This window comes from Anneissia japonica, unplaced genomic scaffold, assembly GCF_011630105.1.
Source record: "Anneissia japonica isolate Jap-2015-1 unplaced genomic scaffold, ASM1163010v1 scaffold93_len1081246_cov171, whole genome shotgun sequence".
NCBI lineage: Eukaryota > Metazoa > Echinodermata > Crinoidea > Comatulida > Comatulidae > Anneissia > Anneissia japonica.
Window position 1 is genome coordinate 560,896 of NW_022726429.1, and position 26,876 is coordinate 587,771.

The window sequence follows — 26,876 nt, forward strand, 5'->3', positions numbered from 1 at the left end:
ACTCTACACTTTTCTGTGACCCCCCATCCTCCTCCTGAAAGAGTACACAATCAAATGTTGATTTGTGTCATTTTAAGATCACTTAATTCTTTTCATAGAAGAATACATATGCCTGCACTTTCCAGGGGTGGATATCCCCATCCCAGTTTATCACTAAATTTTAAAATTTCATTGCATACTGAAATTAGCGCTACTCACTTATCTATTCTGAATATGTTGTGTTCCCCATTTGAAAAATTCTTGATCCTCCCTTGCTTTCAGTCTCCTTCCTCCACCCCAGAGCATATGTTTTGAAAATGATGAAAATTATGGAGATGGCCCCTTAGGCTAAATAAAAACAAACATTGTTTTGTTGCCTTAATTTTGCAAGTGGAAAAATATCCAAAAATCCCTGCAAAATTCTAGACATTAGCAATGTATATACTTGTGTATCTAAGCAGGCCGTCAGTGGGGTGCCTAGGAATATTGACATTAAGGGGAGGAGCTGGTGGGGGTCACGAAGGTGAAGTTGGGGAACCTGCTAGTTGGAAAAACAGTGTAATTTTTAACTTGTGTAATTTATTTGCTTAGAAAATTTTTAGTTGGTGTGCATGGTGGTGAAACTTTGTATTGTTATGGTTATATACCACTTTTGAATCCTCAGACCTCCTCGTAGATATACCATTGTCTGGCTTTGTAATGTGGTCATGGTGAGAGGGGTGCTTATCATGTACTTTTTTTCCAAAAAAAACGAGACAAAAAACAGGTTTTTTGAAAGGTTTGCTTTATCTAAGCCTGAAAGAGTTTAAAATTGCACCTCCTTACAGTGAATAAGCAAATCATTTTGGTCACATTTGTTTATCATTTCCACTTTGTGTTGTTTTAAGTTACCTCAATGCCTGCCGGACACGTCACCCTGATACCCTTGAGCAAAGAGTTACTATGAGTGTGCTGAGTACTGAGGGAAATTTGACATCCTGGGGGTAAAACTCCTTCAAAAATAGCTCTTAAATCTAAATTTAGAATACAATGACCTGTTTTTTTTCAATTTCTGATGCCACTGTGTGGCGTAGTACCCAGGAGAATCCCTCTTTTCACAAATAACCCTTACTAATCTACTCAGAGTGATTCTTGGGCTACTTACTGTTTCAGTGGCATATCTAGAGTTTTGAAAAGGGGGTGCTGAATCGAAATATTACATCAGCAAGGAGCAGATCTAAGGAAGAAGCATATCTATGGCTATGACTACACCATAAATTGTTGTTTTAATGTCTAAAGTAAACTTTCTTTGCCATTTATTTACATTCATTTACTATTATTGTTTGAATTCTGGCACTGTGAGCACCCCCTAGTTACGCCTCTGTGTTTCTGCCTTGTTCTGGTTCTTCTCCATTGATTTGTATGCTTGAACAATTTTTATTTCTGTGTGTGTGTATCTATGTTCAGCAATTAATAATGATGCAGTGTCAATAGTTATATAAGTATGAGGCCCCAAAACTGGGCGTTTGGGGCCTAATACAAATAATTACACAACAGAGAGAAGTATAGTCACTTTGTATCTTGTATTATGAAAAATGCATTATTAATTTGGAAAGAATTCCAATTCATTTTAAAGTAAAATTTTTGGACTTCTTTCACTCAAAGTGGGCAAAGTGCTAGGATAGGATAGTGAGGGTGGGAGTATTTTAGAATCAAAATATAAACTTTACAAACAGCCTAAATATTGGTTTTTCCAATGGCAGTGCAGATAGATGAGGTTAAAAGACAGTGAAATGTTAGAGAGGACAAAAAATCTTAGAAATGAATTGAGTCAGAGGATACAGTAGTTAACACAAGTTCGATACTGTCAAAACATTTTAAACAAATTGAATAGGCTTGATAACATTAACAGTCATTGGAATAAAACAGATGAGCCCTTTATGCAAATAAGTGAAATATTTGTTTTTGTAATGGCAATATGTTTGTATGGGATATTGATCTGGGATAACTGTTGTTTAGTCCCTAAAATAATAAACACGCTATTATCATGCCCTATTCAGACTCCACTCATACACGTCCAACGTGATGTAATCAGTGGAATGTAGGATCAATCAATTATCATTCACAATCACCACCATACTCAATGCTCGGTCACTTTCAAACAGACTGTACAGTACAATGAAACTTGTTAGGGCTATAGGCTATTTTTATAGCTTAGTAACCCCAGTGAGAAGAAGAATTAGGCCCCATAAAAAAAATTATTAGTTTATCACCCCCTCCCTCATCACTTTTAGGAAAATTTTGATTTTTTTTTTTTTTTTCAATCAACATATATTTTTTCTCAAAAAGTCATTTTTCCATCTTTTTTAACTTGAAACATCAGGATTTCTTGCAAATTTGTTTACTGGTACAACAAAAACATCTTTTTTAATATAAATTTGATTCCATTTTTTTAATGACTTATTATAAATTTGTTTTTAACCATTGATTTACTTGCGAACATCGGTAAAATGGGGGCGGGGTTAGCAAAAAAAAAAAAAAAAACCTCCCCCCTCATTAGTTTTTATTCTTTGATAGGGGGATAAACTAATATTTTTTTTTATGGGGCCTTATCAACTAATTGCGAAAGTTTGAAGTATAGCAACATTTCTTATGTTTACAACAATGTTTGATGATTTCACCATGAAAATGAAATTCATCTCCTTATGCATCTTTTTATCTCATTTTTTTATAATCTCAATTATTTATAAAAATAATTATGTAATTTTTTTTATATTATTTGAGTGTTATAATTTATATCAAACTTTCATTGAAATTTCATCTTATTAATAGTGCTAGTGCAGAGAACTATATACTGTACACTTCTCTTTAGTCTTTTACTATTGTTAATAAGTATTGCCACATACTGTAGAATATCGTATCTGTGTCTTGTTATTGGATATTGAAAGCAATTAGTAGAGTAATAAAAAAAAGACATGACTAAAAAAAAAACACAAAAAAACTATATTTTAAAGATATAAGTGTACATGCAAAATTTGATAATCTCAACTCCTTTTACTAAAGTCATCTCTACTAATCTTTCATGAAAAAAAACTTGTTAAGTTCACATAGTTGTCACTTTAATTAATATAGAATATGATATATTAGATGTTGCCATAGTTACAACCTTGATGGATGCCATTTTGAAGCATTTTGGTGGGACATTCTTGGTCACATGGCTTAAGTAAGCACTGATATTCTTTAATCAGTACTTAGCATTAAATATGGATCTTATTAATATGGGCCAGCTGTTTTTTGTTTTTAATCTTGTTCACAGGGGTATAAAAAGGCTATCAATCATTGCAGACAGTTTTATACCAGGGTTTAAGAATTGAATGCTTTACCATCCAACATAACTAACTTAGCATTGTTACCATGGTAGTCACCCACGCCTTAATAATCGGTCATGTGATCTGTGTGACCCAAGTTCATAAGGTTAGCACCTTACTACAAAGTTCAAGGCTCTGGGAACTTTATCTAATGTAAAAATCTTCATTTTCCTTTCTTTCATCTTTCCACTGGATTTAATTATACATCCATGGTATTTTTTTTTTTATAAGTATTTCTTACTTGTCCACCTCTGCAGTGAGATATATCATTAATTATTAAACCAGCATGCTGTATAATTATTAATAATACTGTACCCTACAGTACTTGTTAATGCTAATAGTGGACCCCTTTATCTAAGGAGCTTGTGATCGTATACAGTATTAAGACTTCATATATATTAATGTATTATAAGTATATATATTTATGCTAGCTCATATACATTATATAAATATATCATTTTTTTATATATTGCATATAAAAAGCAATTTTCCCATGAGTCAATCCTGCCTTGGTTCCGTCTTTTCCTATCATTTAATCCTCAGTTTTTTTCATTTTGGTGCCCATGTCAATGCGGCGTTCCCTTTCATTCCATTGGTTCTTGCTCCAGCCATTTCCATCGTCTATTTCTGATATCTTCTCATTTTTTTTTTTGTATTTGCTCTTTTCATTACATCTTAAGTTGTCACTTGCCATTTGATCTCTGGTATCCATCATACACATTTAATTTTAAATACTTAAATAATGAACCATATTTATTTGATTTTTGAAGGGGAGTTTTCTGACAGAGGCATATATTTGAGGGACACATTTATTTTAGGGGAGATTTTTATTTTTTTGTGAGTGTAAAATGGATAACTATAATATACTTATAATAAACACGACTTTTTATTATTAATTATTAATGAAAGTTTTATTGTATGAATCATAATAACTTGTATGTTATCAACTTAAATGGCACCCCACTCTCCTGTGATTTACATTACTTTTGGGTGTTCCAGTCTCATGTTCCTTTTTGCTTGTTGCTTGCTGTTTATATTCTTGTAAATGTTAATGTTTTTAAGACAAATAAATGAAGTGGAATGAAATTCCAGTTTACAGTAGCAATATTAACTCTACTAAATTAATACTTTGGTGATGGAATGGTGTTAAAAATATTGTTGCTACTGTTAGTTTTTGTTTAGTTGTTTGGGGCAATTTATTCCAAATGATGATGGAGGGATATTTATTCCAGCTGATGTTTATTTAAAGTAGAGCATTTAGTTGAGGGGATATGATATTGTGTATCTAAATCAAAACCAAGTTTGACTACTGCTACATCAAACTACCCAGTGAGTTGTCTGCGTACATTCACTTGTGAAAGTAGCCCCCCCCCAAACTCAGTTGATGATTGCCCCTTCTCGAAGACACACACCATGCTTTGCTTTTGCTACGCTTGTATTTGGTTGGTGACTATTCACCAGTTAGACAGCAGTGTCTATTTGGTGGCCAATGTCTTTCAAAGAAAGATAGCTAACATTAACAATATTATAATAATAAATTTGTTTTATTACAGTGACTACAAAGATCCAGCTTTCTGTGGTAGACACATTGAGAAATCTTCAGTCAGTGTGTTATGATTCTGTTAATCAGAATTTGAAGCAAGTTATCAAATCTGAAGTGAAGAGAGTTCCACGGTTTATAGATTATGTCAAGCAAGTTGTTGGTGTTTCACCTGCTAAATTATAGCTGTTTGAGCTATTTACTGTATTTTAAAAGTGGTGCTATTTTCATATATTTGATTATTTAGGCCTATTTAAAAAAATCACCAATGGCAATTATAATTGCAAATATATTAATAACAGCAAGTTGTCCCAACAGCAACTAATCATGCAAGTCCAATGGCTGAGCTGTGACTTAAAGCAGGGGTGCCAAAACCTTCAGCCATGGCACTGGTTAGAACGGCATGCTCGTCTCTGGTTCTCTTGGATAAGGACTTTAAACTGTAGTCCTAGTGCACACAATTAGCACACTACAGTATAAAGAAGCCAGTACATCTTTTGAGACAAGGGGCCGGTGGGGGGGGGGCCGGTGGGGGGGGGGGGAGGGGTGTTTCACTTCAGTGCACTGGTCTAAACAGCCACTTTGGTTTGGACAGACTAGAGAAATTGGCACCGGTTTACCGGGTAACTCAGACTTAAGGGGAGAAGGAAGTTACTGTATGAGGTAGTCAACACAACACCTTGAGTAATTCGAGTATAAAGTGCTAAATATAACTACTTAATAATTATAGGCTAAAAATATAACTTAATTTACCAAGAATGTGAAATACAGTAGAAGCCAGGGAGGGATTTTACATTAGAGGCTCTACAACACCTCAGCCCCACCATGGTTTGTCTGAGGTACAAAATTTTATAGCACCTCTAGATGGCTGCGAATTTGAATATAATTTTTGAAAATTGAAAATCTGCCTTTGAACATATGACCTACCTTTTTACTCAGAATACTAATCCAATAATGAGCATAATGAAATCAAAAACAAAATATAAACACTAGATTTATTTGTTTGAAGATTGTTTGTTGATGTCAATCTATGAATGTTTTATTACGTTTGCTGCTGAGGTGCTCAACTTCCAGCACCAGCTGCAGGTTCAATCTATCACGCAATTAATTACAATAATAAGTGCAAAACATACAGTTAATTCATTTCCATCCCTCTTTATTATTAAGTTCTGTCAATTTGTCACCACATAGTAAACTTTCTGATGGCTATGGGTGTTCCCATTCCTCTAACTATTAACAACACATCTTTCTAAAATATTTTTTACTTGAACTAAATTTATAACATAAACAGTTATGTATTCTTGCTTTATATACATTTTTACAATTGTTTATAAAAATCAAATACATTTAAATTATTATAAAATGAATTAAGGCCATTTTTTCTGTGGATTTATTAATTGGTCAAATTAAGCAGTGTGTCTGGTCAGTTTGATCCCCTAAAAATTCCTGTGTGAACAGTATGCATAAACTGATCAGATTACTCATGTCGATTAGAAAGTTTAATGGAGCGAGTTTTGCACAGAAAGAATGTACCGTTTTTCCTGAGCAGAAAAATGTAATGCGTGCACAACTCAGTTGAATTTGAATTTTTTTTAGCGCAAGCTATTACTGTATCGCGCACGTCACTTAACATTTCGCAGAACGTATCCACAATTAGAATGATAATGCACGATTAAAAGTCATGCCACCTTAAAGGCTACTGCGCATTTAACTCCACGTTTGAACAATGGTAGGATTTTACCCATTGATGTAAAGTGAACACAGCTTTTGGAATTATAGAATATCTATTATTTTAGTTTTGTATTGAAAACAGAAGAGCAAACGAAAATATTACGACAAGGTTAACAAACTTTAATTATATCTTGTATTCGTTATTCTCAGACACTTTACTCCCCGGCACTGTCCCCAATTTTCCCATTTTACTTGTTTTTATAGACCTATCATCACCCATATTATTGTATTTAGTACAATATAATAAATTACAGAATTAATAGCCCTAACACTTACAGCGGACACTTCAAGGTGTTAAGTAACGATGTCTAGATAAACTTGTCACAAGGTTTTGAGTTCAATAATAATATAATATAAACCCTTATAAAACTACTAACCTTAGACTATTTAAGCAATATTTGAATTTTTTGTCTATAGGCCCATTCATCTAAATCAAAATATCAGCCTGGGCTTAAGTTTTATTTTAAATTTGATTTTATGTAAGAAGGTACCATCATTAATCCTTGTTTTCATAAAAAAAAAAAAAACAAAAAAAAAAAACAAACAAAAACAAACAAAACAAAAAACGCTACAAGTTGCAGGAGAGTGCAATTTTTGTTTAGCTGTCCGCGTCGCAACTGGGAAGGCCGCCGATTCCACCGTCCGATCAGCGTCCCCATAAGCTGTCGGTGATAGCGTGTAGGTTTTCACGTTCCAGTTCTGGTGGGTAAAGCCGTCCTCCTAAGGACGCATGAAGTAGCAGTATAACAGGAGAATTTATGTAATATTAAACCGATGCTTTGTTATAAGAGTGAATCAATTAGCTAACTGTTAAACTCTCATTGCGTTGTATGACGGGTGTATGTGAATAATTAATTCATTTCTACGATTTCAGAACATCTAAGTAGGCCTACTTATAATTTTCCCTTTTATAAAAAGTCAGTTTAGCCTCGGCCGGATTAAAGCCTGGCCCCGGGAGGAAACATGTTGTACAAATGAATATTCTAGGACTCTGAAGGTGTCTTTGAAGAATAATCGGGAACTGCTAATAAGGTACCTACATATTTTTTGACTATAAAATATGGGTGGAAACAGGGTATTAATACTAGGCCTATTCTTTCATTTGTCATTTTTTGACAATTTTGTTTCTCTCCGGAGCCTGGCTTTAACTTATGTTATGGTCAATAATTTTGCTGCTATGTAGTCTCAACTTTCCACTTTCATACGCTTTCGCGTGGCAACAAGGGGTGGTAACATGACAAAATACGTCACTATTAAAAGTAGTTAACGTTTCAAGATCGTATGTGACTTAACGTTGTACACCATTCCGTAAACCAAGGTGCGATATCTCGTAGAAGAACTGGAAATATTGTCAGTGATTTCGGATAATGAATTTCCCGCCATCGTAAAGCTCCCGCTTCGACAATTTTGTCTGCAGTTTCTGATGTCGATGTGAAGAAGATTCGTTTATCAATGACCCCAGTTGAACTTGTAATGGCTGATTCTGTTGCCACCGGGCCTAGGAAACGGAAAAAATCCCCACATTTTTTCATTCAGTTTTTACAAAACAAGTACGGTACATGTTCAACTTGTTTTAAAATACACATGGTTTTGAACTGATTGATCGATCTATTCCGCTATCAAAAAAAATTGACGAAATATTTAGTAATGTGGATTTGAAGACAAGTATTTTTACAGTTTAAAACACTAATTTTAATAATACGTTTGTGAATTTTGTCAGTCATCTAAGTAGGTTGGTTAAAGTGCAGTATTTTAATTATCGTAATAATGATGACAATATGATGCTATAAATAATATTTTAATTAACAAAAATATTAGAGTATTATAATTATGTTGTTATTGCCATTTATCATTATTATAATTATTATTGTCATTTGGGCATAATCATTGTAAATTAAAGACATGTTACTGTCTGCTACTGCCGATACTACTGATACTCCGACTATACTGCTACTGTAGTGTTATTGCTACTGTTACTTATTTCGACAGTTACTTCTGCTACTATTATTGTTCACGTCTATTACTGTTACTGTTCCTGCTACTACCTGTTGCTGCTACTACTTGTTACTGCTACCACTAGGCATATTTCGGTTATTATCATGATTTAAAATATATGATGCTTAAACAGAAAGAAAAGTAAGTAATTTTGTATGTAACTGTTAAGTATTTGTAATGTTATTAATGAACCTTTTGAAATATGACCTCACCTATAATGCATAGCGTCACCGATACGTCGATGCCTTTCATTTGATGCTCCTGACGTAACGCGCCAAAAAATCCATTGACGGCGAATTTAGAAGCACTGTAGGCTGCGACTCGTGGAAGTGGTACCTTACCTGTTAAACAAGATGAAACATAAATTTATGACGAAATGGACTTTGGAAGTTTCAATCTATGTTGGATGCCGGTAAACCTATATTATTGTATATTAGTAAACATTTTAATCAATACAGTAACAAGTACATAATAGACTTAATATTGTTTCGATTGATTAACACTTCAAAAATTATATTTCTGGATAAATCGAATATGGTAGATATTTTTAGTCCGTGATTGAATGTCTGACTATTTATTTTTCTACATTATCAATCACTCCAAACAAGGCCAAAGACCACTCAAGGTAAGGGGTAAAACGATCATTTAGCATGAACAAATTAATGAAAACAAAATCTCGAAACGATTACTACTTCATTTCATTTTGTACTTGTTCGTATAATATTAAACTAGGTATTTCAAGATAAATCGGTGCTAGATGTCATTCCTAACCCCCCTCCCCCACCACTCCCACCACTCCTAATTAAGATTATGGGATAGCTAAAGACCCAAATTTTCGAATCCCGTCGGAGCACATATATATATATATATATATATATATATATATATACGTATATATATATGTGTATATATATATATATATACGTATATGTAACATATAGTGGATGTTTGTATATAGACATATTGACTGATTTCGATTGTGGAAGGCGCTACAGAAATACAAACCTTTCGCATTTCTATAAAGCTCATGATATGGCGGTGTTCCTAGAACTAAACACCTGTTTCAATTGACACCCGTGACACGATATTTAACCCCCTACAGCTACACACCCCAGTTAACGTATCATTGGTCAGATGTCAACTGATAATATTTTAAGATTGTTTCCAAATTTTTTAAATTGAAAAATCAAATCACCAGATAACGACGAGACCACCACTATCCTGCCTTTGCTCTTCTCCAACACCGGCGTTGCAAACGTTGCCAAGGCAACATACGCTCCGAAGTTCACCGTCATCGTCCTCTCTAGATAATCGAAGTCACCTTCCCAAAACTCAAAGCTGTATGAAATTATGTGATTTAAGATAAGGTAGTCAATGCCACCGAATCTTTGTACAGCTTCATTCACTAGATGCCTGGTGTTGTTTGGAATTGACATATCAAGGGGCATATAATAAGCGGATTCTGCTCCCAATTTTCTACATTGCTTCATTACCTTTAAAAAAGAAGATATTGTATGAATATGACATTGAGTATATTCAATCCGAAATATCAAACGGACCAAATTCGATATAATTTATTAAATGGGAGAAATTAAGAATGAAGGAAAACAATACAGCACCGAATAGTAGTAGTATATTCTTTATCCATTTATTTGCTACCTTAATTTTGTGTTATAGTAGGCCAATTAGAAATTTTAATTTTTTTTTCTCGTATGATATCAATTGACGTTGATTATTAAAGGATTTTATGTTAGACACAAATCTGGTTAGTAAACGAAGGCTTATCATAGGAATGATATTTTGCACAACCTGACTTTTTATCCTCAATAGAATTCGTACAAAATAATGATAATGATGATAATAATAATAATAATAATAATAATAATAATAATAATAATAAATGTCAATTTTTTAGTATTTAAAATTCTGTCGTGTTATTTGGATTTAATGTTTATCTTATACATATAATTTAAATTAACTTATTAAAGTTTGTTATTTATTAAATTAAGGGTTGTTATTTATTATCAATATCAGAATTTAATACATTGTTTTACTGTTTTGGTGTACTTTAATTGTTAGTTTTTGAATGTGACTTTTTTTCGATTACTTTAACTTCAATTTGAATTTAATTGTATAGTTTGATGAAAATTGCAATAAAGTTTTGTCGTATTTCGTGCTGAATACGGTACTCAATACGTTTCCAAATGTTCTCACAATTTATTCAGATGGGAATCGAACCCACGATATCCAGATAACTAGCCTGGTGTCATAACCCCTAGATCATCGAGGTTGCAACGCAAACATCATCAAGATAAACGAATATCGATTAATCCTAGTAATATCTAGAGATACTTATCGTGACACTCTAGTACAATGGTTTCAGAGCTTTTTAAATCTATGCCAATTTAATTGTGTTAGATTAGATTTTTTTTCATTGTAAATTAGATTTGTTAATGGTAAAGTTATATTATAGGCTTACATAAAATGTAACAAATAAAAACACATACATGATTTAAGACCTAAATATTGATTTAATTTAATAATGAATTTTAATCATGTAGACCTAATTACAATTCTTGAATTTGACATATCAAGTAGATGTGTGAATATTATTTTCTTTTTCATTTCGAACCACAATTTATATAAACCATTCAGCGACTCATTTATCACTTTGGCCTATGAAGATGTATTTTCAAAATCAGCAATGATCATAAATATTTACTTGTTGCAGTCTTGATTCTCTGCGAGCAGTCACCAAAACTTTAGCTCCCATGCTACAAAACTTGTATGCTACTGCCTCTCCGATACCACTACTGGCGCCCGTTATCAACACTCGTTTGCCCTTGATGGTTTCTAGCAGACGATAAAAATAATTGAAAAGTTAATTATTTTACTATAGTTCTAATAAAATAAAATATGGTATCCATTACAATACGTATTTGAACCTCAGTTGCAATTAGGCCATCCGTTCAACTCGTATTAACCGTGGGACGTGCTACAATAATGTTTGAGTTCTGGGACCAACTACCAATTTGGGTAAAATTTCTCCCTCCCGGTGGAACGATGTGATCATGTTAATACTTGCATTTTAGCGCATATGAAGTTGTTAGTATGTCCCTTTAAATCTATATAATTTACGACCAATCAAATAAGGCTAAATATGTTACAGATTTGTGGTAAGGTCAAAGCCATTGGCTTAATGAACGTTGAACCTTGCCATTGGACATTTTGTCGAGATTTTGAAATACTTGGATCTGTGCAGCACATTAGCTACTTTTAGGCCAATATAAGTTTTCATATCATAGTGACTCATTCTCGTGCGTGCTTTAACTCAATACGAGGTGCTAAATTTCGGATATGATATTGAATACAAGAAAGTGCAGCGTTGCGCGTAGTGTTACTGGTTGTCACATACATAAATATTTTGAGTCGCTATACAGGAAAAAGAAAAACAATTTTATACCAAACTGATGTGCGATGAACAAAAATCTTACTATAAAGAAAGTATATAAATCATGCGCATGTTGTAGTTGTCTGAACTTTTTTCATACAATGTGCTTCGTTTAGCAGCACGTTGATTCTAACAAAAAATGATAGGTTTTAATTGAAAAATAATCAGATTTCACCATAGACGATCCCTTTAATAAATTTGAGTTGACTCTTAGTAGATTGATTAACAGTACATTGATTAACAGAAATACTAAATAATCAACAAGAGAGACGTATGGTACTGTAGGCCTAATGAATACGCCGTCTAAAGCCATATGCTTGGATGTAGAATAGATTTAAAAGCACAGTACTATGTGCATTGGGTGCAACTAAGTAAGAATCAGTTGCATTGCGAATGAATTAACTACCGTATAAAATCTATACTTTATTTTTTATAACATTAATATAGTAATAAGAGAACTAGATATCAGCCTATTATTTAAATATAGAATAGGCATATAATGAAAATGAAATTATACAAAATAAAAAAACAAATGGTTTGTTTTTATTAACTCAATATACAATACATAATCCAATATCAAAATATTGTACAAAATACGAAGATATAATGAGTAATTCTAAGTTGATATTCCGGAAAGCCAAGTCTATTTTAATGCTTTGTAAAGGAGTCTGAGTAAAATGATTAAGACTTTGTTGAAACCATAATCGTAGAATTGTGAAAACCAACGTGCCACAGTTGAGTGAATTTAAGTTGTCTTGAGAGGCAGATATTAAAAAAGTAATTACTGTTCATAGTTATAAATATCTTTTTGTATTCCCCCGTTTGGTATGTTTCTCGTGATTTTCTTTAATGGTGTGTGTGTGTATATTCTGTAGGTGTTTGTGAGAAAGTGTTGATTATTTTTAATATTTTATAGATATAATGTACACATTTGTACATTAAACATGGTAAAAAGTAGTCTCTTCTTTCTTCAAATGATTGTCAAGACAATTCTCTAATAATATTATCACCTCTGACATTAATAAAATCAAAATTTCCACTGACAATTCTAGCTGCTCTCTTTTTTGATGCCTTTTAAAAGTATTCTTATTTTGTTCTGAGCTATTTCCCCAAACCGTTATAGCATAGTCACTAGATGAATGACCTTTACTTTTATACAGAATTTCTAATAGTAAATAGTGATTTATTTAAAGTACCAGTCGTTTTACCAAGCATTGTAATTTTATATCCAACGTTTTTACTAATTGACTGGGTATCCTCTTTGCAAGTCAACATGTCATCATTTTTCAATCTCAAGTATTTTATGCTTTTTACTTGTTTAAATTTTTGAATTTCTAATTTTAATATCCAATACATTGTTTACAATATTGGGATTAATTCTAAGGAACATAGCTTTAGTTTTGTCAGCATTTATAGAAAGATGATTATTTTTATACCATTTACTAACTTTATCTATAATAGGCCTAGTGTCTGTAGTACTTCCAGTTGTAACTGTCCATGAGTCTATAGAACAACTCTTCCATCCTGTTAGTGTATGGCGAGTCATATATGAAATGTTGGAGATGGATCGCATATGTTGAGCTAGCTAAATAATAGGGCCTACGGTACCTTGATAAAATAAACTTTCATATTTGAATATAACACTTTTGAAAAGTAGAACAAATAATGTTTTCTTTGTTAATCAAATAATGCGTAAAATAATCCAATTCCTCCGTTCTTCGCATAGAGCATTGAAGACGTATTTTCCCATGAAAAATACCAACACACAGGCTTATCATTAAAATTATTAAGTAGTACATATTATCACATTGAACCATAGAAATTGTGTATTTCAAAATGTTTACAGTATCCATTTATGGCGAAAAATAATAGAAACACTTCCAGTCACTGTAAGTGTGTTTTCATTATTTTGTAAATAATTTTGTGTCCCTTTTAGTGGACAATACATCTTTAAATTGGCTAGTTATTTTAAACAGTATCAGTAGTAGTAGTTTTGTTTTAGTAGTTTTAATATTAAAGCCATTTATTTTGTTTTAATTTGTGTTCATATCTAGCAATAAGAAGCCCTACTTAACTTGTTTAATATGGATTTCATCACAGACGATATGCTAATTATTTCAACTTCCAACAAAGTTTCAGAGGACAAAGAGACGAAACATAAATTAGTAATCACTCATCAACATACGTAACAGTACCACAATATTCATATAAGTACATAAATGGACATATTTATAATAAAGCGATGATTTGTTAGTGAATCATTTGTAGTTTACGATTAGCAATCTATGAATCAGAAAATTGTGGCCTTGTGCGAAAAAGGAAGCCTACAAACGAGAGTTGTACCTCTTGACCATAAGCTCGTGTGTGACCGTGTAACTACAGTGACATACGCCGTACTTCAATCCTAACTAAATACAAACGAGTCAAATTAGAAATTCACTCTTAAAAGTATGATTTTTATTTATAAAAAAAGTAAAAAAAATATATAAATTTCACTCTAGATAGAGTGACATTTAACTCATTGTTCACTCTTTTCTATTTCATTTATCATCATCATCTTCAGTTAATGTGCATAAACTCAGTTGAGTATACTCGCACAATGTGTTGTACAGCACTCATGTCGTGGTCAAAAGGGAAAGAAAAGGAAATAAATAAATAAGTAAATAAATAAATATATATAGAAATAAGCAAATATATATAGGCCTATAAGTAAATAAACATACAATGGTGAATCATTCGATATCAGGACAGCACAGTTGTCTCCTGAGGCCCTCGCATGACGATAGGGCAGTATGCTGGGTTCCAGTGGGGTCCACCAAGAGCTAGTTTCTCGGCTATGCCACCGTCCACTGCATGACAACTGCGCTGACCGCAGTAATAGAGTGAGACTGTATATTAGCCAGGGAGGTGTAAAAATAAGTTATAACCATGATTGGGGCCTCTCTTTACTTCCAGACTTTAGAGATTACTTCATACAACAGCACCACTTGTCTGTTTGAGTTATTTAGCATGAGCTGTCTGTCGTTCAGTTTTCTGGATGACTGTAATAAAACAAAACAAAACAAAAAAAAGACAAAGCTGTTAGCCTTGTAAAGGAAGTGGTGTTCGCGTTTCTCTTCTAAAAAAATGTAAGAGATGGAAGAATAGGGCCTAAATACTATTCATGTGCATCCTACAGGGCTCTAAATTGTATTGAATATATTTGGGGTTTACTGGATTTAAACTAAACTTAAATTAAATAGGCCTACCATCTTTATTTTGACTATCTTGAAAACCATAATGAATATCAAAATACAACAACATGTTTACCATGCAATAATTATAAAATGGCATTTACAATACTTTTCTATTACACAGTTAATATAGTGTTATAATTGTTTTATGTAATCCTAATTTATATACGTCTCATTTCACCTTAAAATTTGAACACTTGTTATATATTTACAGTTCACTTTTTTCTTTTCTTTATGTAATCCTAATATACTTTTCATTTCACCTTAAAATTTAATCACTTGTTATATATTTACAGTTCACTTTTTTTCTTTTCTTTATATAATCCTAATATACTTTTCATTTCACCTTAATGTTTAACCACTTTTTATGTATTTACAGTTCTGTTTTTTCTTTTCTTTTATTTTCTTTAAAATTTTCACATGATTGTTAGAAGGTTTTTCATGGTTTTTGTTGCACTTCTCATTACAAAAGGGAGATAATAAAGTTAGGCCTGATGTTACTATTACCAGTATGAACTTTGATAAGATACATCTGTGATAGACCTATATTATGCTACAGGCCTTATTAATCGGATAATAAATTTCCTTTAAGTCACTGTAATGGGACTTAGACGAGATACGAGAAAACTCTATTGTCGTTTACAACAGTACAAATATAACATGCTGTAATTTATTACAAAGTTGGCTTGAATATTGCTTCAGTCGTTGATAGGTACACGTACCCTGGGGTAGATATGCGCACCAAGGCGTGGCCACGTGTAGGCCTACCTGTCGGCATGCGGGGATAATTTGTTAAGGTCGCTCTACATCGATGCGTGTAACAACTCGCGTGGGAAATACAAAAATGAACACTACAGAGAAGGTTAGAGACATCCACGCAGCAATTTGAATGAAGTGAACGGTCAGTTGGCATTCGCATCAGTTTTTGATTATAGTCGCTCAGATCATGGTGGGGCTCAGATTGTGGGACAGAGGCTTTTATTACTCGAAATTCATACACCATAAAATAATTCAAAATTTCAAGGATAAAATTACACAAGAAAGTAACACGTAAGGTCAACTTACTACCATTGTGGTCCTTACCTACTGTATATATCCTTATAGCCATACATATAGGCCTATACATACTATATATATACATATATATATATATATATATATATATATATATGAATATATATGAATATATATATGTATATATATATATGTATATATAAGTATATATTAATAGGCAGTATATATGAATTCCGAAATAAGGAGAGAAATTAAATATTCCGGTGTGTATCATGGACATTGTTTCTGAAGAAAATATTATATCTTTATTATCATTTTATAAACACATTGTTCGTCTTATACCTAAAACCAGCCATTATCGACCTATGACCTGCCAGCAAGGAATTTAAATAGGCCTATTCTGATTTATATCCGCAATGATTATAGATTTTAGTTTTTTTGCCAATCGTCGGTATAACAACCATGCTAATAAGACGACTGGTAAAGTGTACCCCGAGGACTCACAAGTTTACTTTGGAACAGCGACCGAACAGCGATAGAAAAAAAACCAAAAATGATTGCTTATTTTCTTGATTATTTCACGATAAAATGGGTCTTATGGGAATGAATAATGTATTTTTGATGAGGCTATAATATTCAGGCATCCCACGTGTGTACTGCAACTAATCATGTTTTGCGGTGGTTTTAACGTTATTATAGTAGGCCAGTATAGCTATAGGCTATCACTTGTTGGTCTAAACGAACAATATTTCTAATCGTTTGCTGGTGTAGCTTAACTCTTTTTCAATGGCCGTGAATCGAATTATCTTTGTTGGTCTAAACTAACAATATTGCTAATCCTTTGCTGGTGTAGCTAAACTCTTTTTCGATCGAATTATGGAGCCATTTTTTTAAATCTCTAGGCCTACTTGATTCGTAATGTGGATTTGTTATTAGTCGAATTTTTAAACTTACGACTATTGTAATCAGTACATTCATTTGGGAAAAAAACAAAGGAGAATGACCTACCATCACGTTGTAGATATGTTACCACCAATAATACCACTTGTGTACACATGTTATCAGGTTGTGGGATAAAATTGAGAAAGCAATTGACATTAATTTATTGATTAACGAATAAACCTCCGAAACCCACCAGTCACTGCACCGCAATGTAACCTACAGGTTTTAATAGTAACAATGCATTTATAGGATAGCAATATACTGTAAAGATATGCCATGTTTATAATGCCGATATGGAAGACACATTTTGCGAATTTAAATAGTACTACACACCAATTCAATTTAACTTAGACCTACATTAAAAATTACAATTCTACATTAGGTACTTGTAGGTACCGCATCATTGGAAGCTGACTCACTGTTACTATTGAATAATAAAATAATTTACTGCTATATTTTTTCGTTATATTATTTTCTTTTTCTGTATTCATTCGAGATCTTGGGATCCACACAATACTCTATTCTTGAGAAGTGTCTTATTAGGATGTTAAATATAGACCTAGGCCTACTACACACTGTGGTGGTAACATTTGGAAAACTCCATTAAAGCAATGGGATACAGGTCGATTTCGATTAATTTACAGACATTATCACGAAAACTTGATAACCAGCCAATTTAAGGGTATAATACTGGTATGGAAAGAATGCAGAAATGTTATTATTTATACGCCCATAATATTTGCCCAATAGTAATATTTGCCTCTAATATTTAATATTTTGAATATTTTAGCAAGTTGGACGAACAACATCAAAGACTGGACAAAAATGTGTGAAGAAGGCAGCGATATAGAGATTCATGGTCGTCGAACTGCTGATGGAACTGATAGGTTACCGGTAACAGGTAATTTTTTCAGCTTTAACAATTTAAAAGGAAATAAATTACTTTAAAGGTAAGTTACTTAAATAGACTATGCAAATTAAGCAATTTAAAGTGTTTGTTCAAGCGTATTAGCTCCACAAGCAGGGGCAGATCTAGAGATGGGGGAGATGGGTAGGGGCCCCCCGAAAGTTTTGTTTTCTTGACGCCCGAAAATAACATGTAAGGCGTTTTAGGCAATTAATTTTTTTTTAAATTTCTTTCTTTCTATTTTCCTTATTTTTTACTTTCCCTGCCCCTTCCCCCACCCTAAATCCGCCCTTGACAAAGACGCCAATGTTAACAATGAACTTGCTCTAAAAAAAGAACGAATTTGGATTTCTGGAGATGAATACAGTACTGACAGACTGCTGTGAAGGCATTCCTCACCATGTGTTCTCAGGCCTCATCATTTTATAAAAACAAAAGAAATTAAGTTGTTTTAAAATATGTCCATCGTTGGGATTTGTTTTTCTTCCTTTATTGGATTGGCGGCCTGCTGCTGTGGTGATTAATACCAGCCAGTGTAGCGTACTGGTTTTTCGTGTGAAATCAGACAAAAATAGTCAAAACAAAAGATCAACAGCCAAAAGTTATACAATCGAAGTTCGACTGTACGACGTCTAGCCTATGTTTTGAAATACATGCCAATTGTCTTGATTATAATAGATAAAATACGGTAATGAAATAGGCTATTAATAGTACACATATTGATGATCATTATGCTGACAATGATGATGATGATGATAATGATAATAATAATAATAATAATAATAATAATAATAAAGATAATTTTATGATTATGATGATAATAAAATGTAATAGTATTAAAAAAAAAAAAAAGTAATAACAGTAGTATTAATAGGATTAAAAATAAGAATATTAAGATAATAATAGGCCATACAATAGGCCTCATAACAATGACATTAACATTAACAACAACAACAACAACAACAACAACAATAATAATAATAATAATAATAATAATAATAATAATAATAATAATAATAATAATAATAATCAAGAAGAAGCATAATAATAATAATAATATGTGTGGCCTGTGTTTGTCACAATGTTTAGTTCAGTGTTATGGGCACATGTATCCATAATAGAGTCTGTAGTAAACAGATGCATAGGCTACTATACTACTAATTGTGTATCGAAATCCTTTCAATGTAAAGAGGATATATTGTTTCTGTTTTCGACACTTTCTTTAAAAAATGAACAATTGACTGACCGATAAAACAATGGAGATCAATCGATACATTTCCGGCGATCAATAGAGAAATCTCCCCTCTCATCCAAAACAAATATTGATATGTTGTTTGACAGGTTTGAGCAGGGTCAGTGTACTCTCTAACATTGCTCTATCAAAATCACATCGAACTACACCTTTTAATAAATGTTGTTCATTGCAGCATTCATCTCGGAATAAATGGATTTGATAACAATGCGTCGATGCCACAGTAACCCAAGTGATGTTTTCCTGGGCTAGGCCTATTCACCATCACATTAGTTCATCGACCAAACAGCTAGAACGACGTTAACAATGTGAAAAGGAGATAGATAGAGGTGGCATAATCAACCACTTCCTTTAAACCCAGACCCTACAGACCTATACATTAAACAGCATTCATTTACATTCAACGTATGAATGGAACAGAACTATTTCTATCAGAAAATATATTTCTCAGACTTGTAGGCCTACACTACTACAGAACAGATAAATAGAGGAACAATACGCCAATGTGCGGGGCAACACCTGTATTATAGCGAAGCGTAAATATACTATATAAATATACTATAAATGTACATATACATATATGTATATATACTGTCTCTTATACACATCTAGATGTGTATAAGAGACAGGCTGTTAACACTGCCCAGGGATGCGTGAATGATGACAAAGAATTGTATTATCCGGAAATTATGTATTTCTTTTTGGCTGATTTATTTGCGTTTGCAGCTTTATGTAGGCCTATTTATCAGTGGGCTTATACAGCAAACTTTTTTCCGTTATCAACCCTTGTTAAGGTGGACAAAGGTTGGTAACCGAAAAGGATTTCTCATTTGATACATGGAAACGTCTTTCTGGATTACCGGTATTTATTATTAATTTATATAATTAAGTAATTTATATATTCACAGTATAATATATAAAATTGAAAAGTAATATATAGGTCTACCTATAACACGCAGACACATAATAGGCTATACAGAGGTACTGCTTATGAAAAATAAAAACTATACAGTGTTGTATAATTAATAAAATAGGCCCAGTAGATACGATCATCAAGTAGGCCCAAGCCAGGTTGCTCGGTGTTAATTTCTCGAATGATAACATAAAGATATATATTTCCGAATAAATAAGTAAACATATAAGGCATAATTATCTTACCTGGATCAAATGTATCCCTCGACCAAAAAGTAACTAACGTAGCCATGGTTACTATTATTATAGGTATCTTCCATTTTGATATAAGTGTTAGCATCACTCTGCCTCCCTGATCACGATCGTCAATTCAACTCCAACGGTCGGTGGGTTAGTATGGAGTCACTGACCTAAATATAGAACCAAGAGGACGATGTTGAAGAGGAGTGTGCGAATGTTACCTAGTGCGAATTAATTCCTGCTTGTGACCAACTTGTGCGAGTTGCTGTATACATTACAGTATTCAGTATATTCCATATATTTTTTGACTAACACGCTATCGTTTCACAAGTGTGCGACTAAATGATAGGCCTACACAGCAACCGGCAGGTGTCTCATAGTAGACCACGTGACCGACTCTGACACGCTTACGTTTTTTCATTCGCCGAAAGAATTTCTCTTTCATTTAGGCCTATATCAAACGGAAGTAGGTATTTCCCGCCCAGTGCTGGTTGATTGCTAGTTAAGAGTGAAATGGTTGAAAACACCACAATTTTATTTATGTGCTCATAAATAATTTTTGCCGGTAATTGTGCTTGAACACCCTAAACCTGTTCTGCACATTTTGCCTTTTATGTGGTTGTCCCATTTTTATTCCTTCATTTCACTATTCGCTGTAAATAGGCCTATACAATTTTAATAAATGTTTTAATGTTCTATTATACAATATTAATACAGATAAATCACAAGTGCCATACGTTTTTTTGAATGTTTTTTTAATAGGCCTGCCCCTGTCTGTCCTTTGTATTTACTCTTGCTCTTCATGAAAGTCCTTAACCCATTTTACTACCGTTTGAACCAATAGTAATTCTTGAATCCTGTTTAATTGTTCTACATTGAAGATTTAGTTTATTTGTTTACAGTGTGAAAATATGCCATACATTTTTTGAATGTTTTTAATAGGCCTGAACATGTGCAGGCCTATGTACTTACTCTTCTTTATGAAAGTACTTAACCCATTTTTCTACCGTGTGAACAAATAGTGATTCTTGAATCTTGTTTAATTGTTCTACATTCAAGATTCATTTTATTTGTTCACAGTAAGAAAATATGTCAAGTGCTATTCATGAAGAAATAGGGCCTATGAGTAAAATATTTTTAGTTCACCAAAATGGTAATAATACAGTATTACAGCGTTAGTGGGCTATGCATAATGCTAGTGGTGACAGAGGTGGTGATTAGTGTCAGTGGCGGATTGAGGCGTGGTAGAAGGGGCATTCTCCGGCTGCGCCACAAACCCCACCCCCGGCCGCAGCACCCAAGACATCGTTCAAATATGATTAGATAAAACTCCGGGCCCTATTTATAGGAAAAGGAGATTCATATGACCTTCCCACCACAGAATATATAGGACTAGTTTGGTGCTTCGAGTCAACAGTCACTGCATTATACATCCTCCTGGATCCGCCGCCTGTGGTGTCACGGTAATTTTGCCCTCCCTGAATTATTTCCCCTGTAGTAGGGGTGTCACCACAGTGTATTAGGCTATGGTTGTCGTACGGTGGAAGTGTTGGTATTTTTTTTAGACCATTAAAAGTACAATACTGTACAGGAGTGAGCGTTTCTGATAGTGATGGCGGCCTCATTTCATCCACTCACTTTCGGCACGTGTGTATATCTGCGAACATCTATCACAAACTTTCTCCATTTTAGAGAGAAAATATTTGAGAAACACAATACTGGATTGAGTTACTCGGCGTCGAAGCTTTCTGAGGTATAAGCCCTAGTCAATTACTATAGCTACAGGTATATTTAACTTTATGTTGAAATGCAATTTGATATCATTCTGTTGGGAGTTTACCTTGTTTCAATTTGTCGCCTCACAAATTTTACAAAACACACTGTATTGTAGTGTAGGACTAAGTAGGACAGTTTTGCCACAAGCATTAAGATTTATGGAAAATCTCTTTGTTATGTCGTTGAACTCCTGTATGAAATATTTTGAGATAGGCACATGAAGAAAATGGTTATCTTTAATACCTCATGGCAGGTTTTCTCACAATGACGTAATTGTTTGTAATCAGTTTATAAAGTTGCATTGATCTCAATGGGTCTGCTTGAAGTGCCAGTCAAACTTAGCAACTGACCAATCAGAACATGCCTAGGATTACGCGCATGTCCAGACCATAGTAACAATATCCAAGGGGCGAAGCTTAACTGAATAGTTCTTATGATTGTTATCTATTATGAAATAATACTAAAAACAACCAGTAAAACACAATAAAATCTTTATTTTATTAGACAACATACATTATATAATCCCTGGTCCATCTAAATTGATAGATACAATATTAGCTTGTCGAACACCCTCGGATAATAAAATGTGGTTCGCAGCTTGCCTTCCCGTGGAAACGGCCCGTTCCATCAACGCCGAAGGGAATTCAGTGGTAAGCCAGTCTCCTGCTAGTGACAGATTTGGCAGTTCGCACTCATTCGGATAAGTGGCAGTTGGTCGAAATTGATGTGTGTTTATTTCGAAAGAAGGAAAGTCTTCCGCTGTTTGCACATGGTATGCTAAAACTTTAAAATCTTGTTCTATTATATCAGGATAAATTTCTTTTACTGTTGGTCGTATTAAATCCCAAACTTCATCGTCATTAATGTCACCATAACTCCAAGTGTATAAATGAAACTCTAAGACAGATCCACCAGTCCGATTTGCCCATTCAGCAATGATTGCTTCTAGTAAATGATACTGTACAACCAGATTAATTGGGTGGTGGTGTGGAGTTTCTAAAATCTCTGGTTTGTTTTGCAATTGTTTGTCGAACCACACTCGCAGTACTTTATACATTGGAGCCATTGGCAGTTTACCAACTTTCCGTAGCAAACAGTCCATTTTCTGTGTTATCTGGTTATTATCGTGGTATTTGCTTGCGGTAGTACGAAATATGCTCTGAACACCATTTAAACTGGCAGCCATTACAACATGATCAAAATTTTCTTCTGGATTTATATTCGTTGAAACTATCCTGCTCCCGTCCTCGTTGAAAACCAAACTTTCTACCTCTGAAGTTAAACGTATGCTGAAAGATAACAACAGTCAGATTTAAACACATCAATTTGTCACATCCAACATTATGTAATTACGCTGTACCATTCACGTGATTGGGTAATGAGAATGACGCTCTAGAAATAGTACACGAGAATTAGAGGCTTCAATTAGGCCTATATTCATTTTATCCCAGCCTAAAAAATGCACAGGGAACACGAGTTGTATGCGCGAGGGATTTCAAATAGCAACCTTATTATCGGCATTGGTTCGTTCAGTTGCTGAAATCAAAAAGTCCAAAATGACTCTAAATCGGATAAGCTCATTTACACTATAGGCCTACACTACGACGATTAAATGAGGAAAGAACATAATTCGAGTAGCCTAAGCGGCAACTAGTTTGCAGGATAATATGGTGATATGAGGTGATATTTAGCTCCTTGAGCGATTTTTTTTAATGCTCAGCTAATTTTCAGCGGGGGCGAGGGGATGCGCAGTCTTTTTTTTTTTGGAGATGCGTAGGCCTACGCCACGCCCACTTTTATAGATACGCCACTGTGCACCCAATGAACCTATACCATTCTTCGAGATAAGCAGGGAGCTGCCCCGGTATTAGTTCACCTCAGTCACTGTGGACGAGACCTTATTGCGCCTACGGGCATCAACCCCTGGCAGAAAGCGACTCCAGGGAGTAGTTTGTTGGAATGAGTTCTTCCGCGCGCAGAGAGACGTACCCATGCGCTATATATAATCGACAACCATTTCCATTAATTGACTTCATGGCATTTCTATTTTTCGTTTTCTACTTGGGGAATAACCTTTTTAATGAAGTGGAAGAAATAAAGTAACAGTTGCACATTAATATGGCTAAGAATAACACAAATGCACCCAAAATGCATGGAAGCATCAAAGCTCTGTCGAGTTAGATGGTTTGTGTTTAGACTTATTGGTGTGAAACCCTCCTAAATGAGCGCGGGACTAAAGCGAAGCGTAAACAATAGTCATGCATGTAATTGTGGCACATCGCATAACATACACTGTTTTCTTCTTCTGAATGTATGCTGTATTTAAAATATTATCAGAATCTTTTGTTTGTTGACCAGTTTATACATTACGTATGTGAGTGGCGATAATTGTTTTACTGCTCACTCATAAAATTAGCCTATTTTTTTTAATGTTCTATGCAGTGTAGCCTCGTTCTTAAAGTTGTACTTTGCAAAAACCGAAAGGTACACTGATTTATATCAAGATAATATAGTATAATCACCAAGTATCGAAATGCACGTCATCGTGTCGGGATTCAATATTTCTACATTAATTATGTCATTATTAATGATGACACGATGCACGATGGCGTGCATTTCGATACTTGTAGTATGTATTATACTATCGTACCTTGCAAAATTTAATAATAATAATAATAATAATGATAATGATAATAATAATAATAACAATATAATAACAATAATAATAATAATAATAATAATAATAATAATAAAATTATGATGATGATAATAATGAAAAGGATATGAGAAATATAATGATGATGATGATAATGATGAGGATGATGATGATAATGATGAGAATGATGATGATTAGGATAATAATGGTTGCGAGAAAGTTATAATAAGAATAGCATATTTGCTTGAAGAAATCGTTTCTTGATTTGATTCAATTTGATATACATCACTGATTTTAACTCTAATTTTTATCAATGATCAAGGTATAGTACCAATTAAATAGTTGTTTCTTACCTGACACCATAAGAGAGTAATCGTTCAACCCATGGTCCAATCACAGCGTCACCAAAGTTTTTGGTACAAATCAATCGATGATCAGCCTATAAAAAACGTGATTTAAAAATAACCAGTTAATAACAAAAAATAAGAATGAATAAATTAAGAAAAAACTATTAATTTGAGCTTGGGGAGGCCTTCGTCCGACAGTAGGCTGATAATGGCTGAAATGAGGATGATGCTGAGATGATGTATGTCCATGTTGAGCCTAATCGAAATTCGATATTTGAATTTAAGTTCTACCTTTATACAAGTTAAAATGCAGAAGTTATCAATGAAGTTGAACGATAGTATAGTGTGCTAAGCAAAAGGCGCATAATTTTACAATTCATATACTCGTCGTTGCATAGACTTCGCTGAAGCCTGATCAATTTTCAGAGGAATCAACTAAAATTGATGTGTTTCGATCTGTGTTTTATTTAAAGTAAATTATTTAATTATTTTTAATATTATCAATTTTATTAAATTCTAAGGTTTCCTTCATGTCTCATGATATGGAGTAAAATATAGTCTTTATATGAACTTCAAGACTTCGTTATTGTTCGTCCAAATTAATTTATTTAACTCATTGTAAATTCTAGAATAACTGGTGTGATTTTCTTTAAGAAGGTGTTAAACTTATATTAGTTTTTTTTAAAGTATACCTTATCACCATTTGTCAATGAATTACGTTTTTAATTGAACGATGTACTGTTGACAATAAAGTTAAAGTTGACATGAGAACTAAAAGAAATGATGTTCATTTCGACGGGATACTCCAAATAGTGGCTCAGTGGGTAATGGAGGTATGGAAAGTCAAACAAAAGAACAATACAGGTAAATGCAATAAATATTATTGTTATTATTATTATTATTATTATTATTATTATTATTATTATTATTATTATTATTATTATTTTATTATTATTTTATTATTATTATTATTATTATTATTATTATTATTATTATTATTATTATTATTATTATTATTATTATTATTATTATTATTATTATGATATTCTACAGTTCACAAAAAATATTCCATGATAACTGTTGGCCATATATGACATGCATAACAATAATGTTATTTTTCCAAATTCGGACAGCATTGCTGCCAACTCACGGTTGCGTCACTTAAAAAATAGATCTGGTTGTACGTGAGCATCTCGGCTGCGCAGAAGATATCGCGTCGATTAAGGGTAACAGACAAAATAGGTTTCATCAGTATATCGTAAAAAGACTGGGGAACTTCTTTTTCTTTAGCCCATTCCTCTGAACGAAAAATGAAGAAAGAATATTTTTATTACAACAAGTCCTATAAAATATAATACAATTTCAAATTTATTATAAAAATAGCGTAAAAGTAATGCGAGCTTATGAATCAAACGTTTTATGGTAGACAATATTGTATAGGGATGTCTTTTTGTCTGCCATCGCTATTGGAGGAAAATACAATATGAATTATGAATTGTAAATGTATATTGTTCATAAAAAAACAGCCAAAAAAAAAAAAAAAAAAAAGAGGGA

General features: G+C 33.2%; 3 protein-coding genes across 3 annotated transcripts in view; 1 reads left to right on the forward strand and 2 right to left on the reverse strand.

Moving 5' to 3' along the window:
• The window catches only part of LOC117113170 (TELO2-interacting protein 2-like), a 25,423-nt gene extending 18,299 nt beyond the window's left edge, over positions 1 to 7,124 (forward strand). Inside the window, exon 9 of the mRNA XM_033256445.1 lies at positions 4,880 to 7,124. Within this exon, the coding sequence (XP_033112336.1) occupies positions 4,880 to 5,052 (173 nt within the window). The 3' untranslated portion in view covers positions 5,053 to 7,124. The remainder of the gene's footprint in view (positions 1 to 4,879) is intronic.
• Positions 7,125 to 7,813: 689 nt separating this feature from the next.
• On the reverse strand, positions 7,814 to 20,901 carry LOC117113207 (hydroxysteroid 11-beta-dehydrogenase 1-like protein). The gene is made up of 5 exons (XM_033256494.1): positions 20,550 to 20,901; positions 11,315 to 11,445; positions 9,788 to 10,085; positions 8,805 to 8,933; positions 7,814 to 8,095 (listed from the first exon to the last, which is right to left on the reverse strand). Exons 1-5 carry the CDS (start codon positions 20,641 to 20,643, stop codon positions 7,869 to 7,871), a joined length of 879 nt encoding a protein of 292 aa, XP_033112385.1. The 5' UTR covers positions 20,644 to 20,901; the 3' UTR covers positions 7,814 to 7,868.
• Positions 20,902 to 22,794: 1,893 nt separating this feature from the next.
• Positions 22,795 to 26,735, reverse strand: LOC117113187. The gene is made up of 3 exons (XM_033256472.1): positions 26,473 to 26,735; positions 25,329 to 25,414; positions 22,795 to 23,608 (listed from the first exon to the last, which is right to left on the reverse strand). Exons 1-3 carry the CDS (start codon positions 26,569 to 26,571, stop codon positions 22,834 to 22,836), a joined length of 960 nt encoding a protein of 319 aa, XP_033112363.1. The 5' UTR covers positions 26,572 to 26,735; the 3' UTR covers positions 22,795 to 22,833.
• Positions 26,736 to 26,876: the final 141 nt, after the last annotated feature.